This window comes from Aedes aegypti, chromosome 3 (genome assembly GCF_002204515.2).
Source record: "Aedes aegypti strain LVP_AGWG chromosome 3, AaegL5.0 Primary Assembly, whole genome shotgun sequence".
Lineage (NCBI taxonomy): Eukaryota > Metazoa > Arthropoda > Insecta > Diptera > Culicidae > Aedes > Aedes aegypti.
In genome coordinates, this window is record NC_035109.1 from 64,425,614 (window position 1) to 64,445,774 (window position 20,161).

General features: G+C 37.8%; 1 protein-coding gene across 4 annotated transcripts in view; it reads right to left on the minus strand.

Annotated features, from left to right (window-relative positions):
* Positions 1-337: 337 nt before the first annotated feature.
* LOC5564518 (microtubule-associated protein Jupiter) overlaps positions 338-20,161 on the minus strand; it is a 166,873-nt gene continuing 147,049 nt past the window's right edge. Inside the window, exons 5-8 of one of the 4 annotated variants that reach the window (XM_021849928.1) lie at positions 17,151-17,453; positions 12,090-12,107; positions 2,968-3,102; positions 338-2,400 (exon numbers count right to left, since the gene is read on the minus strand). In XM_021849928.1, the coding sequence (XP_021705620.1) occupies positions 2,255-2,400; positions 2,968-3,102; positions 12,090-12,107; positions 17,151-17,453 (602 nt within the window). In that variant the 3' untranslated portion in view covers positions 338-2,254. Of the gene's footprint in view, positions 2,401-2,952; positions 3,103-12,089; positions 12,108-17,150; positions 17,454-20,161 lie in introns of all 4 variants that reach the window. The other 3 variants (XM_021849927.1, XM_021849929.1, XM_021849930.1) reach the window with 3 other exon arrangements.

A 20,161-nucleotide genomic window follows, 5' to 3' on the forward strand; every position in this document is an offset into this window, starting at 1 on the left:
TACGACACCGACAATTGTCACCTCACACCACTCGTAGAATTAACCCAATTGTTGGCTAGGTTTTATCAAGATGACCAAACAAATCAATAAAAAAAACATAAACAAATAATCAGTTCAGGATAGACAATCCCAAAATTAAATCATGCAGAATGACGTTCGGATTCAAGGACCACTCATTGCAGTTATTAAATTAAAATTTATTATTACAAATGAAAATAAGAGTGAATCAATCAAAGTACAATTATAATCCAGATGCGTTTGTAATATATTTTTCACTGTTCTATATATAATATGCATGTAGTATTTGCTTTTCGATTTTCTTTTATTACTTATCGGACTTTTGGATCCTTCAAATTGTAATATGTTACGCGTAATGCAAATAGGGTACATAGAAGAATGTATCGACATCGCTTTTTCTTCATCTCTTCGCTAGCTCTTACTCTTTCCTCTGTCGTTATGAGTGCTACTGATCTTGGTATGTAGATTATGCCTGTATGTGTGTGTGTATTCAGTTAACGCTCTCGGCGCACTTCCATTTCCATCTGCGTTGTTTATATATTATCAAATCGTTACAACTATTATAATAATTTTGACTCTCCCACTCTACAAATATAGGCTTCCTATATAAGGTCTTTCTTCTTTCCCTATTTCTATTTTCTATATTTCTTTTCATTCTTCATTTTTTTCTCCTATCGTCATAGCAAAGGTATTCTAATTGAGGCCACATTCGTTCACATTTCAATTTTGAACCGCTACTTGATTTCTGCTCGGATCGTGATCGCTGTAACAGTTTTTAGTTTAGTCATATTCAATAATTTTATAAAAATCATCAAACTGATAGTTTCGTTTTAATAAATAGGAAAAGAAGAAATGGTACCGAAAGGTTGAAGAGAGTTCAAATAATAAAGTGAATATACTTGCGCTCTTCGCTATTTCTTGGAGTAATACAAATACAAATATAGCAAATATAATATAAGAGATAGATACGTGAATAGATGGGGTCATCTATGAAAAAGTAGGGAAAAAAGAGTACAAAAGCGAAAGGGGTGATCATTGCCGAAAAGAATCCTTCTGATTAATTTAATCAAAATTACATTCCACTGATCCAAAAACAAGCAAAAGGGTAGGATGGGGATTACAGAAATCGACACTGAAAAACGTACACTTAAATTGGACAAGAATAATTCTCTTGTATCCAGTTTTTAAATATGTTGAGATTATACAATTCAACTGCACTATAAATACTACCACATTGATATTTGTGTGGGATTGGAGTATGGAGGGTGATGCGCAATGGCACTTTCCTCTGAAAAATGATAGCTGGAAAACTGACGATTTATAATTGTCTTTCTTCTCACTGTATGCACATTATTTGTTGAGTAATATTTTAAACAGATGCACTCTAATTGTTAATTTACGTGTATGTGAATATGCGTTCTCGTATCTGTTTCTCCCTTTCTCGATCGCAATTATTGTTGCTGTTGTGTGTGTGTTTTTGATAAGTGGTTAATTTAATTGCTCTCAATTTCGTTCGAAATATGGTCCTGCCGATAGCAGCGCGCTCTTGTTTGTGTGTATCCTCCTATTGGAGGCATTGTGAAACTCTTTGTTAATATAACTACAAATGGTGTTCGAAACAGTCGCTGCCGCTGCTGCTATAGATTTTCCTTAACCGTTCTGGTCGTTTCAGTTCGCTTTTCGTAAATTTATCATATCAAATTTGCTCGGCAATCTCCCAAAAAATTCGAACAGGAATCTAAAGAGATTTATGAATTGTATTGTTTCACAATTTGAAAATTTATCGGTCCTCTATTCTACACAGAAAAGGGTAATTGGTTTCGTAATTCGTTATATGTTAATTGTTATCAGATATCAGCCTAACATGATGGTGTGCTATCACTATCAGTTTATTTTTGACAATTTGCATTGAAAATTCACCCCGGAATAGTTTCCGGTTTCCTAAATCGATAAACCTTCTCCTGACGAAAAAAAAAATTGTAGCCGGAATTCGATCGGGCGGCAACGGTTGAGTTTTTCTCTCGGTTTGATGGCGGACTCTATGTTACTGGAACGGGATCGTCTTTTTTCATTTATCGTTTTTAGGTCTGGCAACTTGCTGCGCATCTGCTTCGAATAGTCCAATTTACGGTTTTTACGTGTGTCTTGAAATGAAATACAAAGAGTGCGGCTGGAGGGGCTCCCCGTTAAATGGAGACCCCCATACACCGCTGGTATGCAGGCTGCGGCCAGCTGATTACCACAGACCGGACGAGAAACCACCTGGTGGAATGCGATTCTTGTTGATGACATGGCCAGCACCGTTCAGCGATGGGACGGTTGTGTTGATCTCCGCTGCACCGCCAGATTTGTATCCCTCACCGGTCACCGGGTTGCCGTTTTCTGTGGAGAAGGTGAGATAGGAGATTAGCGTAAGGTTGGCAATGTGTTATCTCTGGAATAGGAAATAAAGATTGAGTATAGTAAATCTCTGCATAATTTAAGGGATAAGAAATTCATTCAACAGACATAGGGTATGTCGCATACCTAGGGTACAGCTTTTACAGAACCACTCACGTCAATTCACAGCACTAAATGTACTCACGAAACTTTGTTTTTTTTTTATGGAGAATTAGAAATGCGGCCTAAGATAACCACTACCCGTTATATGAACTCGTTTGAAAAAATATTGCAACACTCCCGTGCCATGATTACTTATATGTATGTATGTGAATGAAATTCTTGCCCCTATGCTCCTTAGTAAAACTTGACATTATTAAAGTACAACTCTAAAATAAATTAAAAAAAAGCAACAAATAAGAAAATAGTTTTACATTATTATTATTACAAGAAAAAAAAAACAAAATCAAACAGCACATAAAACAATAAAGAAAGCATTATAAACAATAAACTAAACAACAACACACAGCAATTATTAGTAAAGTTATTAACCACCTGATGACCAATTACCTCCCCGCCTGGAGCTGGGCTTGCGCGGCTTGTCGGCGTAGTCTTCGACGCCATTTCCGGTGACCGGGTTCCGCTGGGCAAATCGGGGCGAGCGGGGCGATGACACCGTGGACGACGACGACGACTTGGGCGACGCTATAAGATTGGTGTTAGTATTGGTAGCAGCAGTGATACAATTAGAAGAAGAAGCAATAGTAGGATTAAATCGCTGCGATTGTTGTTGCTGTTGATGTTGAAGTTCTTGTTCTTGTTGTTGCAAGTCGCTCTCAAGGTCATGGTCGGTCACACTGATGATGATGTCGTCACTGATACAGAGATTAATGTTGGACGCATAGGTCGGATTCAGTGCCTCACCGCTAGGGTAGAACTGATGGTGGTGTTGATAGCCTGCGGGGACCGCTCGTCGAGCTGGAGAACCGAGCAGTCCGGCCAGGGAAGACGAGTTCCCGGCACCAGCACCAGCACCGGACGACGAGTATGCTGAATCCGGAGTAGCGTCTTCATTACCTGGGAGGCCCAACCCGAACGAATGGACGATGGCCACGTGGTGGTACGTGTATTTGTGTGATCGATGGAGCGGGGTCAAACGACAACGAGAGGGAGTGGTAGAACATAGCAAAGGACGAATAACACATTGGTTCCAATTTCATAGGGTTTGTAAAGAAAACTGATTAGGTAGTTGATCTAATTTGAACTAATTGCAAACAACAAATCAACGGCTACGACTGAACGCAAAACGGGTGTCAATTTTCCTAATAAACATATGATCGCGTGCCAAATCACACAGGTGCAAGTCATGGTCCAATCCGAACAACATCATTGATGAACTGATAGCCTAAGGATGGGCTCGTTTACTCACGACATCAACATTCCAGATTGACTAGCATTAAGTTTACAAACCACACAAACGTAAATCAAGAAGAAATCATGCAGCGAGTTTCCCATGATGACAGAAACCGCGATTTTACTAGGCACGCGAGTTACTGTCGAACAGCATATAGATAGTTGTTGTCGGTCACGATAATTGGCGTGATATTATCACAGGAAGGAAAAAAACAAACCAAGAAGAAGAAAAGCAACAGAAAAGCAAGTTTTGGGCTACTGTGGCGCCGTGGTGTTTGGCCTTCACTAGGTCGTTATAGTTCCCGGCAAGGAATATGTGGGTACACAAGTTACACCGAACGATCGATTCCACAACCATTAGGAGACTGATTTGCGAGTGTAATTTGACACATTTTTTGCGGGTGCTCCGCTATGCTTCGCAATTTATTATATTTGTTGGAGTAATAAAACCCAAGCCTGTTCCAGCTTTCGTTTGTGCTTTGGATGCAGAAGGGTTGGATTTCATCCGAAGTTTTTTTTTTCCAAATTGTACTTGTATCATTCGGAATTCCGATTCCCACAGGACATCAACATTGAATCAGTTAGATGTCTGTGATCGAAAAGTATTATAACAGGGTAGATACTTAGCACTATAAAAGTTGTTATGCAATGTTATGGATTTTACTCAGGTGGTGCAGATCATTGATGAGTGCCACTAGTTCTCTCTTTCATTCACCCGCTGTTCTTATGCAGCGCAAATAGTGACGTCACTATTTGCGCTGCATAAGAACAGCGGGTGAATGAAAGAGAGAACTAGTGGCACTCATCAATGATCTGCACCACCTGAGTAAAATCCATAACATTGCATAACAACTTTTATAGTGCTAAGTATCTACCCTGTTATAATACTTTTCGATCACAGACATCTAACTGATTCAATGTTGATGTCCTGTGGGAATCGGAATTCCGAATGATACAAGTACAATTTGGAAAAAAAAACTTCGGATGAAATCCAGCCCTTCTGCATCCAAACCACAAACGAAAGCTGTACCAGGCTTGGGTTTTATTACTCCAACACATATCATAAAATGACGTCACTATTTGCGCTGCATAAGAACAGCGGGAGAATGAAAGAGAGAACCAGTGGCACTCATCAATGATCTGCGCCACCTGAGTAAAATCCATAACATTGGCTGTTATGCGGTTATAATTTAATTTACCAATGTGACAAAACAATTTGGTATTTTTATCGAATTTTCTAGAACGATCTCACAGATTTCAGTAAGTTGACTGAAAGTATTTATCATTTGATGACTCTCCATGGTGCCAATTTGTCAAAAATGTCGAATGTGACTGTTATGCGGTTATGGGCAGTACATGTCTCCGTGACAATGATTTTGAGCGAGATTTGTTCTAAGTGTTACGTCTGTTTGTCTGCGATGGTACGTTTACTACATTCATTGGTACAACTAAATTACATTTTTAGACATTTATTAAAATTAACCTTCGGGCTGTCACGCTGTTGTACTTTGTACAACAGTTGTGATTTAAATGCTATCATTTTGCAACAAAGACATCTATTGACACCAAACCAAAATGTATTTCTTAAGAATCTTCTTAAAAACAATACACGAAAGTTTTTGTTTACAGTAAGTTTTTTTATAATGCGGTAAAATGAAGATATGTGCATAGAAGTCGCATGATAATGAACGCGCTATATACGGTTCAAGCAGCCCAAAATTTAAAAAACGGTATTTCTTAAATTCCAGATAACTTCGAAACTTGGGGACTTCAGTAAAGTAGTTCTGGCGATGGAGCGTTTTCTGATGGTACCTCATTTAGTTCGGAATTGGACCGCTAAGTGGCAATAGTGAGCATGAGACTTTTACTTTTGTTTTGCAGATATCTCAAGAGCTTGTCCATTTAGCAAGTTGGCGTCTTCGGCAAAGTTGTTCAATAACTCAAGGGCTATTATTGTTCGAGCTAGTCAATTCAAAATTTGGCCACCAGGCGGCGCTAGTGAGCATGAAAATTTTGTTTTGCATATATCTCAGGAGCCTGACCACTTAGAGAGATGGCGTTTTCGGCAAAGTTGTTCAGTACCTCATAGACTAACATTATTTGAACCAAGAAATTCGAGATTTTGGCACCAGGTAGCGCTAGTGAACATAAAACTCTTAAAAGAATATCTCAGAATCTTGACCACTTAGAAAGATGGCGTCTTCGGCAAAGTTGTTTAGTAGCTCAAGGGCTATCATTGTTCAAGCTGGTTGATTCAAAATGGCGCGAGTGAGCATGAAAGTTTTGTTTTGCGGATTCGACCTTGATCTCCTTAACAACTTTGCTGAAGATGGTATTTCTATATTTAAACTAAATTGCGAGATCATTCATGTTGAACATGCAAAACCGAGGGTGTTGTACAAAGTACCACGCGCGACTACACGCGTTACAAAAATGCACGCGACAATCGAAAGGTTAACACATAATCAACACTCTATGTTCATAGTAACAAACATATTCGTAAGAAGATATTCCAAAATTTACAAAACACTGAAAAAAATACTGTCTTGTTTGAGAAATTTGAGAACCTAGCGTAGCGCGATCAGAGAGCGGAATACAAACATCCACGTCGATGCTCGGCGGCCAGTGAGATAAACTGAATGTTTGAAAGGTTGTTGTATGTACTTTTTGCCGTTGGTGCCAACTTTTAGCATTTAAGAACGATGTAAACAGTCGTTGGGTAAAATTTAAGTTGGCTAAAGATAACATATTTAGGAATTCACAGATGAGAGTCGAATAAAATAATGGCAGGAACTCCAGAGACCTCTTGTGCCTAAAAAGACTCGAAAGAGATCATACAAGTACCCAGAAATACCAAGAGATTTTACATGGATTCCTTGAAGAATCCAACCAAACATTTCTGAAGGAGTATTTCCAAGAATTGTGTGTTTTGTATGGTTTTCTCCAGGAATTTAGTCAGAAATTAACTTTGGTCCAAACTTTTCTTCTGGTATTATTATCATGAAAAACCCTTGAGAAATTTATCCAGAAAGACTTTTACAGATTTCTAAAGGAATTTCTTCGATATTTTTGTTTAGGACTTTCTAAAAAAACAATCAACGATTCATTTTAAACTAATTCCAGATAGTTTTACAATGATTTGTTTACGAACTTTCAGATATCTTTCGTTACAAATATATTGAAAAATGTTTCGATACTTTTTTGCAGGATATTTCCTATGTATTCCACGTTTATGATTTGAACCTGAAAGTAATTTCATAGATTCGTTCAAAAATTTTCCCAAATATTATTACAAAAATTTATTCAGAAAATCCTATTCTTAGAGTAAGTTCGGATGGAACTCCTGTAGAAATACCTGTTGATCTGCAATGATCTCTAAAGTCTTGAAGAAGTCTTAGAGGATTCTTAAGATCAGAAAATAACTTTGGCATTTGTCCAATCCTTTCTTCAGGTAATATCACGAGAAAGTCTTTAGAAATTTATCCCGAAAGTCTTTCGCAGGTTTTCTAAGGAATTTCTTCGATAGTTTTGTTTAGGACTTTCTAAAGAATTCAATCAGCGATTCCTTTAAAACTAACACCAGATAGTTTTACAATGATTTCTTTACAAAATTTCCGATATCTTTAGTTTAAAATATATTGAGAAATGTTTCGATACTTTTTTCATGATATTTCCCATGTAATCCACTTTTATGATTTTAACCTGGATTGCTTCGACGTTCAAAAATTTTCTCAAAGATTACTACTGAAATTTCCCTGAAAAACTCTTGTTGGAATACCTGTTGATCTGCATATCTAAAGTCTTGAAGAAGTCTTGGAGGATTATTTAGTTCAATTTTTAAAATAATTATTGAAAAAATACCAAATGAAACCCGCGATAGAATGCTAACAGATTTTCTGCGAATTCCTGGGGAAATCGACGAAGGAAGAATCGGAAGCAATACTGGAATAGGTGCAACAGCATTTTCCATAGGCATCCCGCTATGTTTTTATAGACGAATCCCTAAATAATTCACGTAAGAAATTATTGGAGAAAATCTTACATTCTTGGAAAAAAATCCTATAGAAATCTCTGAAGGAACTTTATGCAGTATAACTGAATGAATTCATCAAGGAATTCTCCAGGGAGATTATCTAATAAACTTCGGAATTCCCTGAGAGAACTTCTGAAGCAACTTCTGTAATAATTCTTTGCTTCGGCTTAGAAACATCTAAAGGATTTTTTTGCGGATGTCCTAGAATAGTTTTTATATGTTTTGTTTTTAATATCTTAGCATAACAACGGGAATAAATGATTTTCACAGCAGAATTTTTGAGGTAATCCCTGTGGAAATTACTAAATGTTTCATTGTTGAACTGCTTAAGGATTTTCTTGCTCAAATTCAGCAGAAATTCACTTAAACATCTCTTGAGAAATCGCAGGAGGAATATCTGAGAGAATTGTTAAAGGAATCTCTAGAGAAATTTCTGAAGGGATCCTTCTAGGTGCCCTTGAATGTATTTCTTTTTCTGGAGGAATCATTGTAAGAATTCCTTAAGCTTTTCCTTCTTTATTGTGGAGGTTGTTTGCTTTTGTTTTTCAATAGAATATTCAGCTTTAGTCGTCAGAGATCAGGTTTCTTTCCGCTCTTCCAGTCATAAGGCATAAAGTGAATATCACATGGATTGGGAACTGCATTGGAGAAATGTTTCGAACAACAAATCGAAGCATCCTCTAGGCCAGGCTCTACGATTAAAGAGAGGAAACAATGAAAGCCACCAATCGAGATCAGAATTTCCGGATTTTACTCAATCACTTAAGCAAAAATGACCTAAATTTATGCGAAATGGAAACATTTCCGGAAGTCGAGGTAATTTCAAAGACTCACCTTTTCTAGGTGTCGAAAGTGGAAAAATGGAGGTCGATGTGGAAAAATGACTCAATCAGCATCTGAGGCTGGTTTCAATTCATAAGACAAATTCTTTCCGAGTTCAGTGCTTCTCTCTCGATATCTAAGTAGGAGGTACGCGATTCCGAATTAGTGGAGTAGCAGACCGCCTACCTTCTAAAACAGGGTTTCTCAACCGGTGGTCCGCGGACCCCTAGGGGTAGCTCAATGTTTCAGCAGTGTGAGCTTGAAAGTGAATCTGGGTTCGTTTCTAGAGGAATTTTTGAAATAATTGCAGCTTAATCCTTGTCAGTTATGATTTTGCAAGTTTACTGGTAAGATCTTCGAAAAGTTCCTCTGTTTCCTGGCAGTTATCGGCAGGATTATAAAAATCTTTCACAATAGTGATCATTGGTAGATTTCAGATAGTTCTTGGAGAAATTTGTTTAGCGAAGTTTAGCGAGGTCTTTTTGAATTTCTGATTGAGTCCATGAGTAAATCTTGTAAAACTTTTCATACAAACTTATGAAACTCGAAACAATCTTCATTGAACTTCAGTGATTATCTCATTACTTATTCCCGGCATTTTTGATTTATTTTGGCAGGAGAATTTTGGAGATTTCTTGAAGGCTACAGGGATCATATTTTGCAACAATATGCACCGTTTATGAATAAACCATACTGCAAAGTTTCAAGCAATTCTACCGAGAAAACTCTCAATATCAAAATTAATTAAGGTTCCTAAAAACTATCTAATTGATATCAATGTGTAGATAAATTTCTGATCGATTGATAGTAAAAATGTTATTGTTGATTCCAGGCTTTGGAAAATTTAACAATCATTGACACACGAGTCATAATTTTATTCCTTGAATGGGCACGCATTCACACAACACGCATTATTTTTAACGTTCATAGAAGCTAAAGAGACACGATAAAGAAATAGAACACACTTTATTCTTTCTTTGGTGCCGATCACTGTGTGTCACCACGTGTAACATTCGCTGACACTCTCTCATTCTTGTTGTTACCACTTTTAAGCAAAAAATTAATCTCTCGAATGGCTCGATATAGTTGTTGTTTGTCTCGTCACGTACAATGAGAGAGAATAAATACCAACATTCATAGAGTTCTTCGAATGCGATGTGTCACGAACTGTTATGATTCATGAACTATTACACTCTCTGAATAGGGATGAATCGGCTTATTCTGATCCAAATCCAAACTCTGGTTGGTTCACAAAAAAACTGAGTTATTAACGTTCAAAATCTTCCCCAATTTGTTACACGTCCCAATTTCCGTAATTACAAAATGTACAAATCTTTCCATTATCTATGGTGAATTTCAAACATTTTTGTGTACTCCTGCCAAGTGCCAAGTACTTATGTCTGACAAATCATTTTGAGATCTTTGAGAGTTTTGCATGAACATTGATTTCAAAAGCACTCATTTTTGGGTGTCCGCAGGTTGTTTGTAGAACTTTAAAGGGGGCCGCAGCTTCAAAAAGGTTGAGAACCACTGTTCTAAAATAATCTTTTTGTTTCTGAAATAAGGTAAGAAATCAAAATGTCTGATGCAATGAAACCTGTTCACTGTAAAAGGTAAACGACTTCGTACCTAAGCAATAATTTGATACGCAGGAGTAGCTGAGTGGCCAAACCTAAATAAGGGGCGCGCTTTTGAAAATTTAATGGAAGGTATAAATAGCGGTACATATCTTTTAATAAAAAATTTTTTTTTTTCAAAATGGTAAAGAGTAAATTGTATTAAAAACGACTACTTCATTATTTCTCAATAGTATTAGCGTAGAACTGGTAGCAGTGGTTCATCCCGAACAGAAAAAAATAGATACTTAAGGCATGGTTTGTAGAGGTACTTCTCACGCTAAGGATGCCTGTCCTGAGAACGAAGTCCATAAGTCAAACTTTTTGGATTGTTCTTCATGCAAACGAATTGTCGAATCTTAGCCCAGGCAGAATAGTGGTAACGTTAACCGTAGGGTAGAAGCACCGGTTTTGGGCATACGCCAGTTGTAGCCATAGTGGTTTATACACCGTTTTACATCGCTAATCAGCATGAAACCTTTTGTGTTTAGTAGATCACATTCACATGATAGAGCTACATTCATTTTATCGTCCAAATTGATTCAAAACATAAGAAAAACAATTCATTTTCCTTATAGCTTTAACTCTCATACACCCAATTTGGCCAGGGTACTCCTAATTTGGCCACTCTCATAAGAAATCAATGTGATTGGCCAATTTAGGAACCGAAGCTGGTTCTGGTGGCCTATACTGACCAACGATATTTTCGACGCGAAACGATGGTTTTAGCTCAGTTTCAATATTTACACACATAATATGGTTTGAAAGCTTGCATTTGACATATTTGTAGTATAAATACGGCTTTCCATATAATTTATATTGACATTTTCTCTTAGACTGGAAAAAAAACGGTGCTTTTACCCTACTTGTGATTACAGAGGGCAGAGTCCATTCATTGCGTAACGCTAAAATTAAGAATTTTCAACTATCATCATCCTCCAAAAAGCTATTTGTATGAAAACTTTCGAATTTTTGTATGAGCCGTAACGCTTGATCCTTCAATACTTTGATAGCCCTTTTTTCCACTTCTAGAAACCCTTCTACTATTGATTTTAGTTTTAAACATAGTCTTCAATGATGTTGTTTGGATTCTCTTCAGGCTCAATTAGACTAGTTCGATAGTTTTACATTACACTTAAATTACAGTGTTCATCGACTAGACGGGTGTGATATGTGTATCTAAGCAAACAAATTCTCTATCTACAATCTTAAATCCAATCTGCTGAAAGGTGAAACAGCTTTGTCCAAAGTATGAGTGCACTCGTACTAAATGATCCTAATTCAAAAATTCAGCGAAGCATCGTATCTTACATCTTGTCCGTCAAAACGTCCAGTAAATAGTGTCCAACAGTAATTAAGTCAAATCGTTTTGTTCAACCGTAATAAAAATGCAATTTCGTTGTGTCCAGTCTCCAAGAAGGTAGCAATGGTGCAGTGTTAGCGCAGCAATTGAATGTTAAGCCACAGACAAACAGACGTAACATTGACGAAATTTCCATCGACCACACTTTGAACGATCATCTTTGTTCCAAAACTCCACCCGATCACGGTTGTGTGAAGTGTGTGACGAATTTTAAAGTCAAGTGTCCCAAGTGTTACGTCCGTTTGTCTTCGGTCAAGCCTTAATGTGAGAATGTGTCAAGCAACTTGGAGCAAACGCGGAGGGCGTCCGCAAGATGAAGTGACTATGATGATGATGTTGATGATAATGCTCTCTGATGGTGACGGACAATGATTGTGCGCTAATCGTACACTTTTTGCTTTTGTTTAAACATGTCTTCTGCGGAAGGGAACATTGTGGGACTTACTTAATCTCCTCAGGAAGACTGCATGAAATTAAAAATCGTTCCATTAGTTGGGGAAGGTTATGTGAGGTCTGAGGACTGCTACGAGGAGTGTGTGACGGATGACAGTGAGAGTGTAGAACAAAAATGTTGAAGAGTTAAGAGGGGGATTCGCAGGGGGGCAAGGAAAATGACAGATAATAAGAGCAACCACTCGATTCGCGCGCGCCTGCGATGGGGGAATTTTGCCGAGGAATTCCATCCATGAACCGTGGAGAATCTGATCGAGGGGGTAATGGCATCGAAAGCGCCCGAATGGAGCTGGGCGGAGCAGATACGTCGCGTATACGCAGCGAAGATCACCGTCACAGTTGAGGGAGCGATTTGGTGAGTGATTTATTTACAACAAATCGAACGACGTCGCGTCGGTTGGTTTCGTAAGAGTCATCACATTTCAGCAAATTCAAATTGTGTCATTGTTTCGCGAAAAAGGCGTAAGAATCGATCAAGATTCGAAACGGTTGTATTGTGTACCCGCAAACCCGATGGATTACAACAACGACGCAATTTGGTTCACTTCCTGCTAGACGAATCAAGATCTTCAGGAGATACTCTAGCGATTGACGATGGATAGATACATGGATACATGGGCGTAGCCCCCTTCCCCTGACCGACGGAAAATTAATCAAAATCCACTAGTTTGCTACGAAGGTTTTTGATTGATCTGCTAAGTCATCTTCACACGAATTCATTCAGGAGTTCTTCGCAGAATAAGTCAAAGAATTTAATAAGAAATTACACCAAATAATCCTCAGAAATTCCTCATGTGGTTTTTTAGATCTTTTGCTTTGAAACCAAAGAATTTATTCTTAACCATCCACGGGTATGCTACATCGTTTCTCGAAATATCCGATTTTTTTTCAAACAAGTTTTCATCAATACCTCAAACATTTTTTTTTGTAATGCTTCTGTAAGAGATATTCTCTACTAGAAGAGAAGTTTCCCAGCTTCTGAAAGAGAAACTTTCTAGCATCTAGAAGCGAAGCTTTTCGGCTTTTGGAAGGAAAGTTTACCAGGCTCTGGATAAGAAGCTTTTCAGCTTCTGGAAGAAAAGCTTTGCAGCTGTTGGAAGAGAAGCTATTGAGCTTCTGGGAGAGAAGCTTTCCAACATCTGGAAGAGAAGCTATCCAGCTTCTAGAAGAGAAGCTTTCTCACTTCTGGGAGAGAAGCCTTCTCGTTTCTGGGAGAGAAACTTTCCAGCATCTAAAAGAGAAGCTTTCCAGCTTCTAGAAGAGAAACCTTCCAGCTTGTGGAAAAGAAGCCAGTTTCTGGAAGAGAAACTTTCCAGCTTCTGGATGCAAAGCTTTCCAGCTTCTGGATGATAAGTTTTCCAGCTCCGGAAAGAGAAACTATCCAGCTTCTGAGAGATAAACTATCCAGCTTCAAAGAGAGAAGCTATCCCGCTTCTGGGAGAGAAAATTTCTCGCTTCTGGAAGAGAAACTTTCCAGCTTTTGGAAGAGAATCTTTCAAGCTTCTGGATGAAAAGCTTTCCAGATTATGAAAGAAAAGCTTTCAAGCTTCTGAAAGAGAATCTTTCCAGCTTCTGGAAGAGAATCTTTCCAGCTTCTAGATAAAAAAGCCTTTCAGCTGCTAGATTAGAAACTTTCCAGCTTCTGGAAGAGAAGCTGTCCAGCTTTTGGAAGAAAAGCTTTTCAGCTTCTGGTAGAGAACTTTTTCAGCTTCTGGATGAGAAGCTTTCCAGTTTCTGGAAGAGAAGCTTTATCGCTTCTGGGAGAGAAGCTTTTCAGCTTCTGGAATGGAAGCTTTCCAGCTTCTGGAATAAGGTTTCCCCCAAATGTTCGTCTAAAATGGTACTTTTGAGAATGCTTCTGCATATTTTTAAACAATTTAAGGATGACAACTCGGAATTTTGCCTTAGGAATCACTTAAACAGTTTTTTGTATGCCTTTCTTGAGATTTGTATCTTTCTTGAAATTTCTTCAGTAATTCAACAAGATATTTTTTTAGAAATTCCTTCAGATTATGTTCGTAAAGCTCGATCGAAGATTCCTCCAAAAACAAACTTCTGAGAACTATACCAGAGATTGTCTGAGAAACTCCAATATATTTGTCTTCTGGAATTTGGACAGAATTTGAACACTGGATTAAATTTTATGTCATCATTCTGAGAAATTCCAACTGAAACTGCTAAAGATACCGAAAGGTTCCTACAGGAATCATTCCCGGATTTTTTCTGTATTCTTGAACCTGCCAGATTTTTCCTAAGAACTCCAATTTAATTTAGAAATCTTCGCATATTAACCTAGTAATTTTCCCAGAAACATCTTAGACCTTAAACAAAATGTTTAAAAAATTAGATAATTAAGATCCGTTTAAGAAATTCTCATGTCATTTTTTTCAAAAGTAGCCAAATCACTCAGTGAGAACGTTCCTCTTTTCATGGCTACCATGTACTGAAATTTCTTTCTATTCAATTACTTTGTATATAGGCAGGTACGGTTGAGCTTTTTCTCGTTTCAGAGAGCGAAAAATGGCGCTTAAATCTAGGCTTTCGAGCCCGAACACAAGTAAAATATACCTTTGTCCCGTCCTGTTTGAATTTGAATCTGAATCAAAAACGGTTGGCACGATTGTCCTTTTAAAGATACAAAAATGTTCATTGATTAAATAATTCATTACATGAATCATTCTCAAAATCTCCACACAGTAGGCCTGGCCATTTCAATATTTGTGTCACAATGGACCAATGCACGAGTTCACTTATTTGACGTACGAGCGGTGCCGAATTCACTTGTTTCCAAGGTCACGTAAATAACACGGCACCGCTCAAACGTCAACGAGTGAACGCGTGCATTGGTCCATACTGAGTTTGTATGAGTCTCGTGTTGTAGGAATTACTCAAGGTATGAAATAAAAAGATCTAATGGAAATTCCTGCAGAAATTTCGTCAGGAAATTCTCTGAGATTCCATCAGAAATTTTTCCAATAATTTCATCTAGGAATTTTCCCTGAAGTTCTGTTGAGGACTTTTCAGGAATCACTCGAAAATTGAATAAAAAATCTGGAGATCTTTGGGAAAAAAAAATTCAAGAATTTAACGGAAAGTATCTTATGCGCCATTCACAAGTTACGTAACGCTTTAAGAGAGGGAGTTGATATCAGATATCAACACTTCTTCCAATGATCTTTCAGTTGCAAATACCTCCTTATATTCAAACATGAATCCTTCCAAAGATGATTTAGGAATTATTTCAAAGATTTTCAAGGATTTCATCTAATGTTAAGACAGGTTTTACTATCATATATCTATAAATATCTCTATTAATAAAAAACATTTACTGCAGAATTTGATGGAAATTTCTCAAAAAACTGCTTTGATTCACCAAGCTTCTAAAAAAAAGAGAAAAAATCGTGGACAATTACTTAGAGGAGTTCCTGAAAGAATTTCTGTAGTAGTAATAAAAAGAATTCCGTAGGAAATTGAAGGATGAATTTTCGAAGCATTTTAAGATAATACATGTAGAAATCTCTGGATGATTTTCTGAAGAAATGCTTATACAAAATAGGATTCCTAGAGGAACTCCTGAGGAAGTTATCAACTATTTTGGGGAGCTTCAAAGAAATTCGTGAATATGTAGGAATTCGATAGGGGCTCATTCAAAGATGACGTCCATAAAAAATGTCTACAGGAATCCCTTTTCAAATTCCTTAGATACGATACTTTCCGTTGGATTTCTTAGGGGAATACTTGCGACATGCTTGGAGAAATACAGGAATTATTCCTGAAAGAAATGCTGGTGGAATCTAATTCTTGGTTGAACTTGGAAGGCTTCCTTTTGCGTACTGTGAAAAACGATGTGAATATTTTTTTTATAATTTAACGTTTCATGTGAAAAGGGCACATATGTTTATATTTATCGTCTTGCATGAAATTCGTGAATGAACTTTTGAGTTCGCTCGCCCCCTTGATGAAAATCCTGGCTACGCCCATGGATTGCTACAACATAGTCTTAGATATAGGGAAAAAGGCAAAGGAAAGGTACCACCCTGCTCGAACATCAATTACCGCATTCCGAGCAATATCCAACCACTCGCAGAACAAGACACCCAACAACGACGACGACGTACTGTACACCGTGACAAACAGATGAATGGAATAATTACTACGGAGATAACGTCCCTTCCTTGTCGTCATATGCAGCAGACATTCTATGTTGGATAAGCCGAACCCCGAAGCACTCACAAATTAATCGAAAGACGTCGACGTCGAACAGGAACATTGAAGGTGAAACGATAGTGATCTTTTCTGTGGTTTTCTCAGTCTCAGTTAGCGAGGGCATTTTGTTTCATTAAGAAACAAGATTTCGCTACAAGTCAAGTCAACTCCACTCGGCACTTCTTATCTTGTGCCGTTCCAGATCGCGGTGACGCTCTTTGGATATATGAAGTATTTTCAACCAGTGGTTCTCCAATTTGTTCGTTGATTGTAGTGGAAACCTAACAGCACAACATATTGGGGATACGTTGTGAACCACTGGTTCTTGTGGGATCGAATGGCATCAAGAGAAAATAATCATAGACCCCCATCCCAGGGAACGGAGTCATGTCGATCGTCATTTTTTCTGTCACTCCTCAACTGGAAAGATGGAAAGACACTCGACGATAGTACCTACAGGGGGGAATGCAGATACTGGGAAATTGATATAAAATTACGCCCAAGCATGCGAGACAAATTGGTGTTGGTTAGTGTGTAGAAACTTATAATTAACGTGCTTCTTCCGTGACCAAGGAAATCCCAGTGTGGCTCAAAGAATCAAAGCAACTACCGCAACAAGAACTACAGCACAGACAAACGGACGTAACACTCTGAAGAAATTTCAACCTGCTACTGGATTGACAACATCCATCTGACGATGGATCGTACAGAATAGCGTTACGTCTGTTTGTCTGTTCCTACTCTATTATATAGCTTGAAACCATAAACCAATTATACTGTGGGTGTTGTCGTTGATGTTGTGTCAAAGAGATCTCGGAACAACGAGCAAACAAAGAGGCGAACTTACTGTGAGTGGATCCATTCTGGGATGGCGCTGACGATGTGGAAGTTCCATTGCTGTGTCCGTTGGTGTGGCTGCTTCCATTGCTGTGGCCATTTGTCGTCGGGGCGATTCCGTTTCCATTCTGGTGATGTCCATTTGCTGCCTTTCCGTTGCTGTGACCGTTGGTTTTGCCGGAATCTGTGGCGTCATTACCGATGGGCAGATTGCTCTTCATGTGATTCTTGGCCGGGGTGTAGGGACGATCCGCTTCTCCGAACAGACGGTTGTACGAGTCCTGACCAGAGGCGGCACGGCGCGGGGTTTCTCCTGTGAAGTGAGCGAGGGGGTGAAGAAAAAGCGCGGTTAGTGAAGCTCTGGGTTAGGATGGGGGTTTTTAAGAACAGTAATGTCCAACAATGAACAAGATGATATATGAATCATGAACAGATAGGCCTTGTTTAAAATGAGGAGCAAGCCAAATTTTCAATTTGGCTGTGTAGTCCTGAAGCATTCTGTCTAAATGATTAACAACATATTTACGTATTGGTTTTGACAATCGAAATTGTGATGGCGAAGTGTGGAGTTAAAAGGCATGCAGAATTTCAACAATTTTTCGAGTAAAAAGCATTATATAACAGTGAAAGCATAATAATGATGATAGATTGTTGAGCTGTTTATTTACTTAGCAAAATTAAATTTATAGGGTAGCCAGTGAGATTAACTTCTTCAGTTCGGGTATTTGATCTGTAGTGGCATTTTCCATATCCTTAGTGTTTAGTGCATATCGCATTATTCCATATTCATTGATAGGTAACGACCAACGAAGTATAGATTTCAGTTTTTGTTTGATTCCTGAGAGATTGATGGAAATACTTGAGCTATCAGAACACATTACTTTAGCATAACACACGAGACTAGACTAGAGTTCAGATTAGTAGATCTTACCACATAACGCACCACAAAAACGTGATCTACCCGCGTTACTGGACAAGCCCAAAGTTGATTTTGATCCGAATGAATCAATGCAATAGTTCACTATTTGACGTTAAGCCGATAGAATCATAACAGTTCGTGCCACATCGCATCCGGAGAGTTCTATGAATGTTGATATTCACTCTCTCGCATTCTCTTCTACGAACGATAAAAGTCATGCGTGTTGTGTGAATGCGGGCGCATTCAAGGGATAAGGAGAAGAGAATTTGTTTATATTCGTAATCAAACGTCAATATCATACCGCAAAATCGCTAGTGTCTGGTGATATGTTCTTCCCAAATGCGAAATAATCACCCCAACTTAGTTCTAATACCCACCGTTATATGAAAGATGGAGGCGCATCGATGGTCACAAGTTTCTCGTTAAACAGTCAATAGAGAAGCGCAAAATTTGAGACCAAAGGTTTCAATAGGTTCCTAAAATTGTTGTTGAAATCTTGATTTTATAAAATAAGATGATAGAGCGTATTCTTGCTAATACTTTGTAAAATCTACTATCTGTTCTTTGCAAAATTTCCCGCTCGAATAACAGTTATATCATATTGAAATTGTATGAGTCCAAATTTGAAAATTGACACTTTCGATTATGTTTGACGTTCGCTTCGTCGACAAAGCGCCATAGGAGTTCAACTTTTTAGCACTGGGATTGTTTCTATCTGACATTTCAGAAGGTATACGGAAAACAAAATACACCCCAAATTTGAGTTTAAACCAAGTGGTGTGACAAAATTTCAAAAATTGGGAAAAAAGGTTTTTTGGCTCAAACGAACGAACAACATTAAAAAATTGAGTAAGCATGTGTTTCTGACCCAAACTTGAGCGTTCGGTACTGAAATTGGGACATGGCTTTAGAATTCTATTGAACTTTCAAACGCGATCCCAACACAGTAAAAAATCGGCACGTTCGATCGAATGGATTGATCTCTTGACTAAATTCAAAACACCAATCATCATGGTTCAAAAAGTTCTAACTTTGAATTGGCTCTACTGTACCCAGCATTGGGCCAGCAATAGACTCTGAAGTGAAAACTCGTTGATTCTAAACATCGTGTCTTTTGTATGAAAGCAATCATTGACAGCTGTTTATAGGAAGTGATTGAAATTAATTTAACTCCTTCTAGCAGCTGCAAGTTGGTGTCGAGGTAAGATACAAGATTTGCACTCTGAAGGTGAAGGTTCAAGTCTTAGTCAGGCGGAAGCATTTTTTTTTTTTAATTTCAAATCAAAACATGCAACGTTGATTTCAAGATATGTTTCTTTGATATTGCTAAGATTGAACAGTAGTGCAAATGCAAGTGCAGAACTATTGGTATCATGGTGCTTATTTTTTACCGTGTTTGAAACGGCATCGAGTGTAACTTTTCACATATTCTCTGGGTCTTGATCTCAGTATAATGGTTGCGTCAAGAAAATAACCTTAATGTATTTATTGAAAATTTTGGAACATGCGTATTTTAGAGATCTCAGGAGAACACTATTTTTATTGGAAGTTTTGCTGATTATTAAAGTCGTGAATAACTGATACTTTCACAAGAATTTTATCAGGAGGACATTGAATAATTTACAACATGATTTCAAGAGAAACTTCAAAAATGGTTTTTTTTTTTTAAAAACTACCTGTTTGAAACTGTGTGGCTTATGGGCAGTTTTCAAAGATATTGGAGGCTAAATGTAGGAAAATTCAGAAAACAGAATTTAATGGTCAAAGCTATGGTAGAATTCGTGGGGAAATATTCTGGAATAAGGAAAAAAGTCGAAGTACCGAAACCCGTGAACGAATTGCCACGACAATCCATCAAGAATAATCTTTTTTTTTGGAATTAGCTTTTCTGATCATTCTAAAATATGTTTTGAGGAATTCCAAGTATGCCACAAATATTTTTTTTTTCTATCTTTATTAACGAGATTTTTAGCCCTGGGCTGCCACAAATAGTTTATAGAGGAAATCACACGAAAACTTTTCGACGAATGCCAATAGTAATCTAACCTACAACTTCACCTGGGAAAATACTTTAGAAATACATCAGGGGTTTGTCCAAAAAA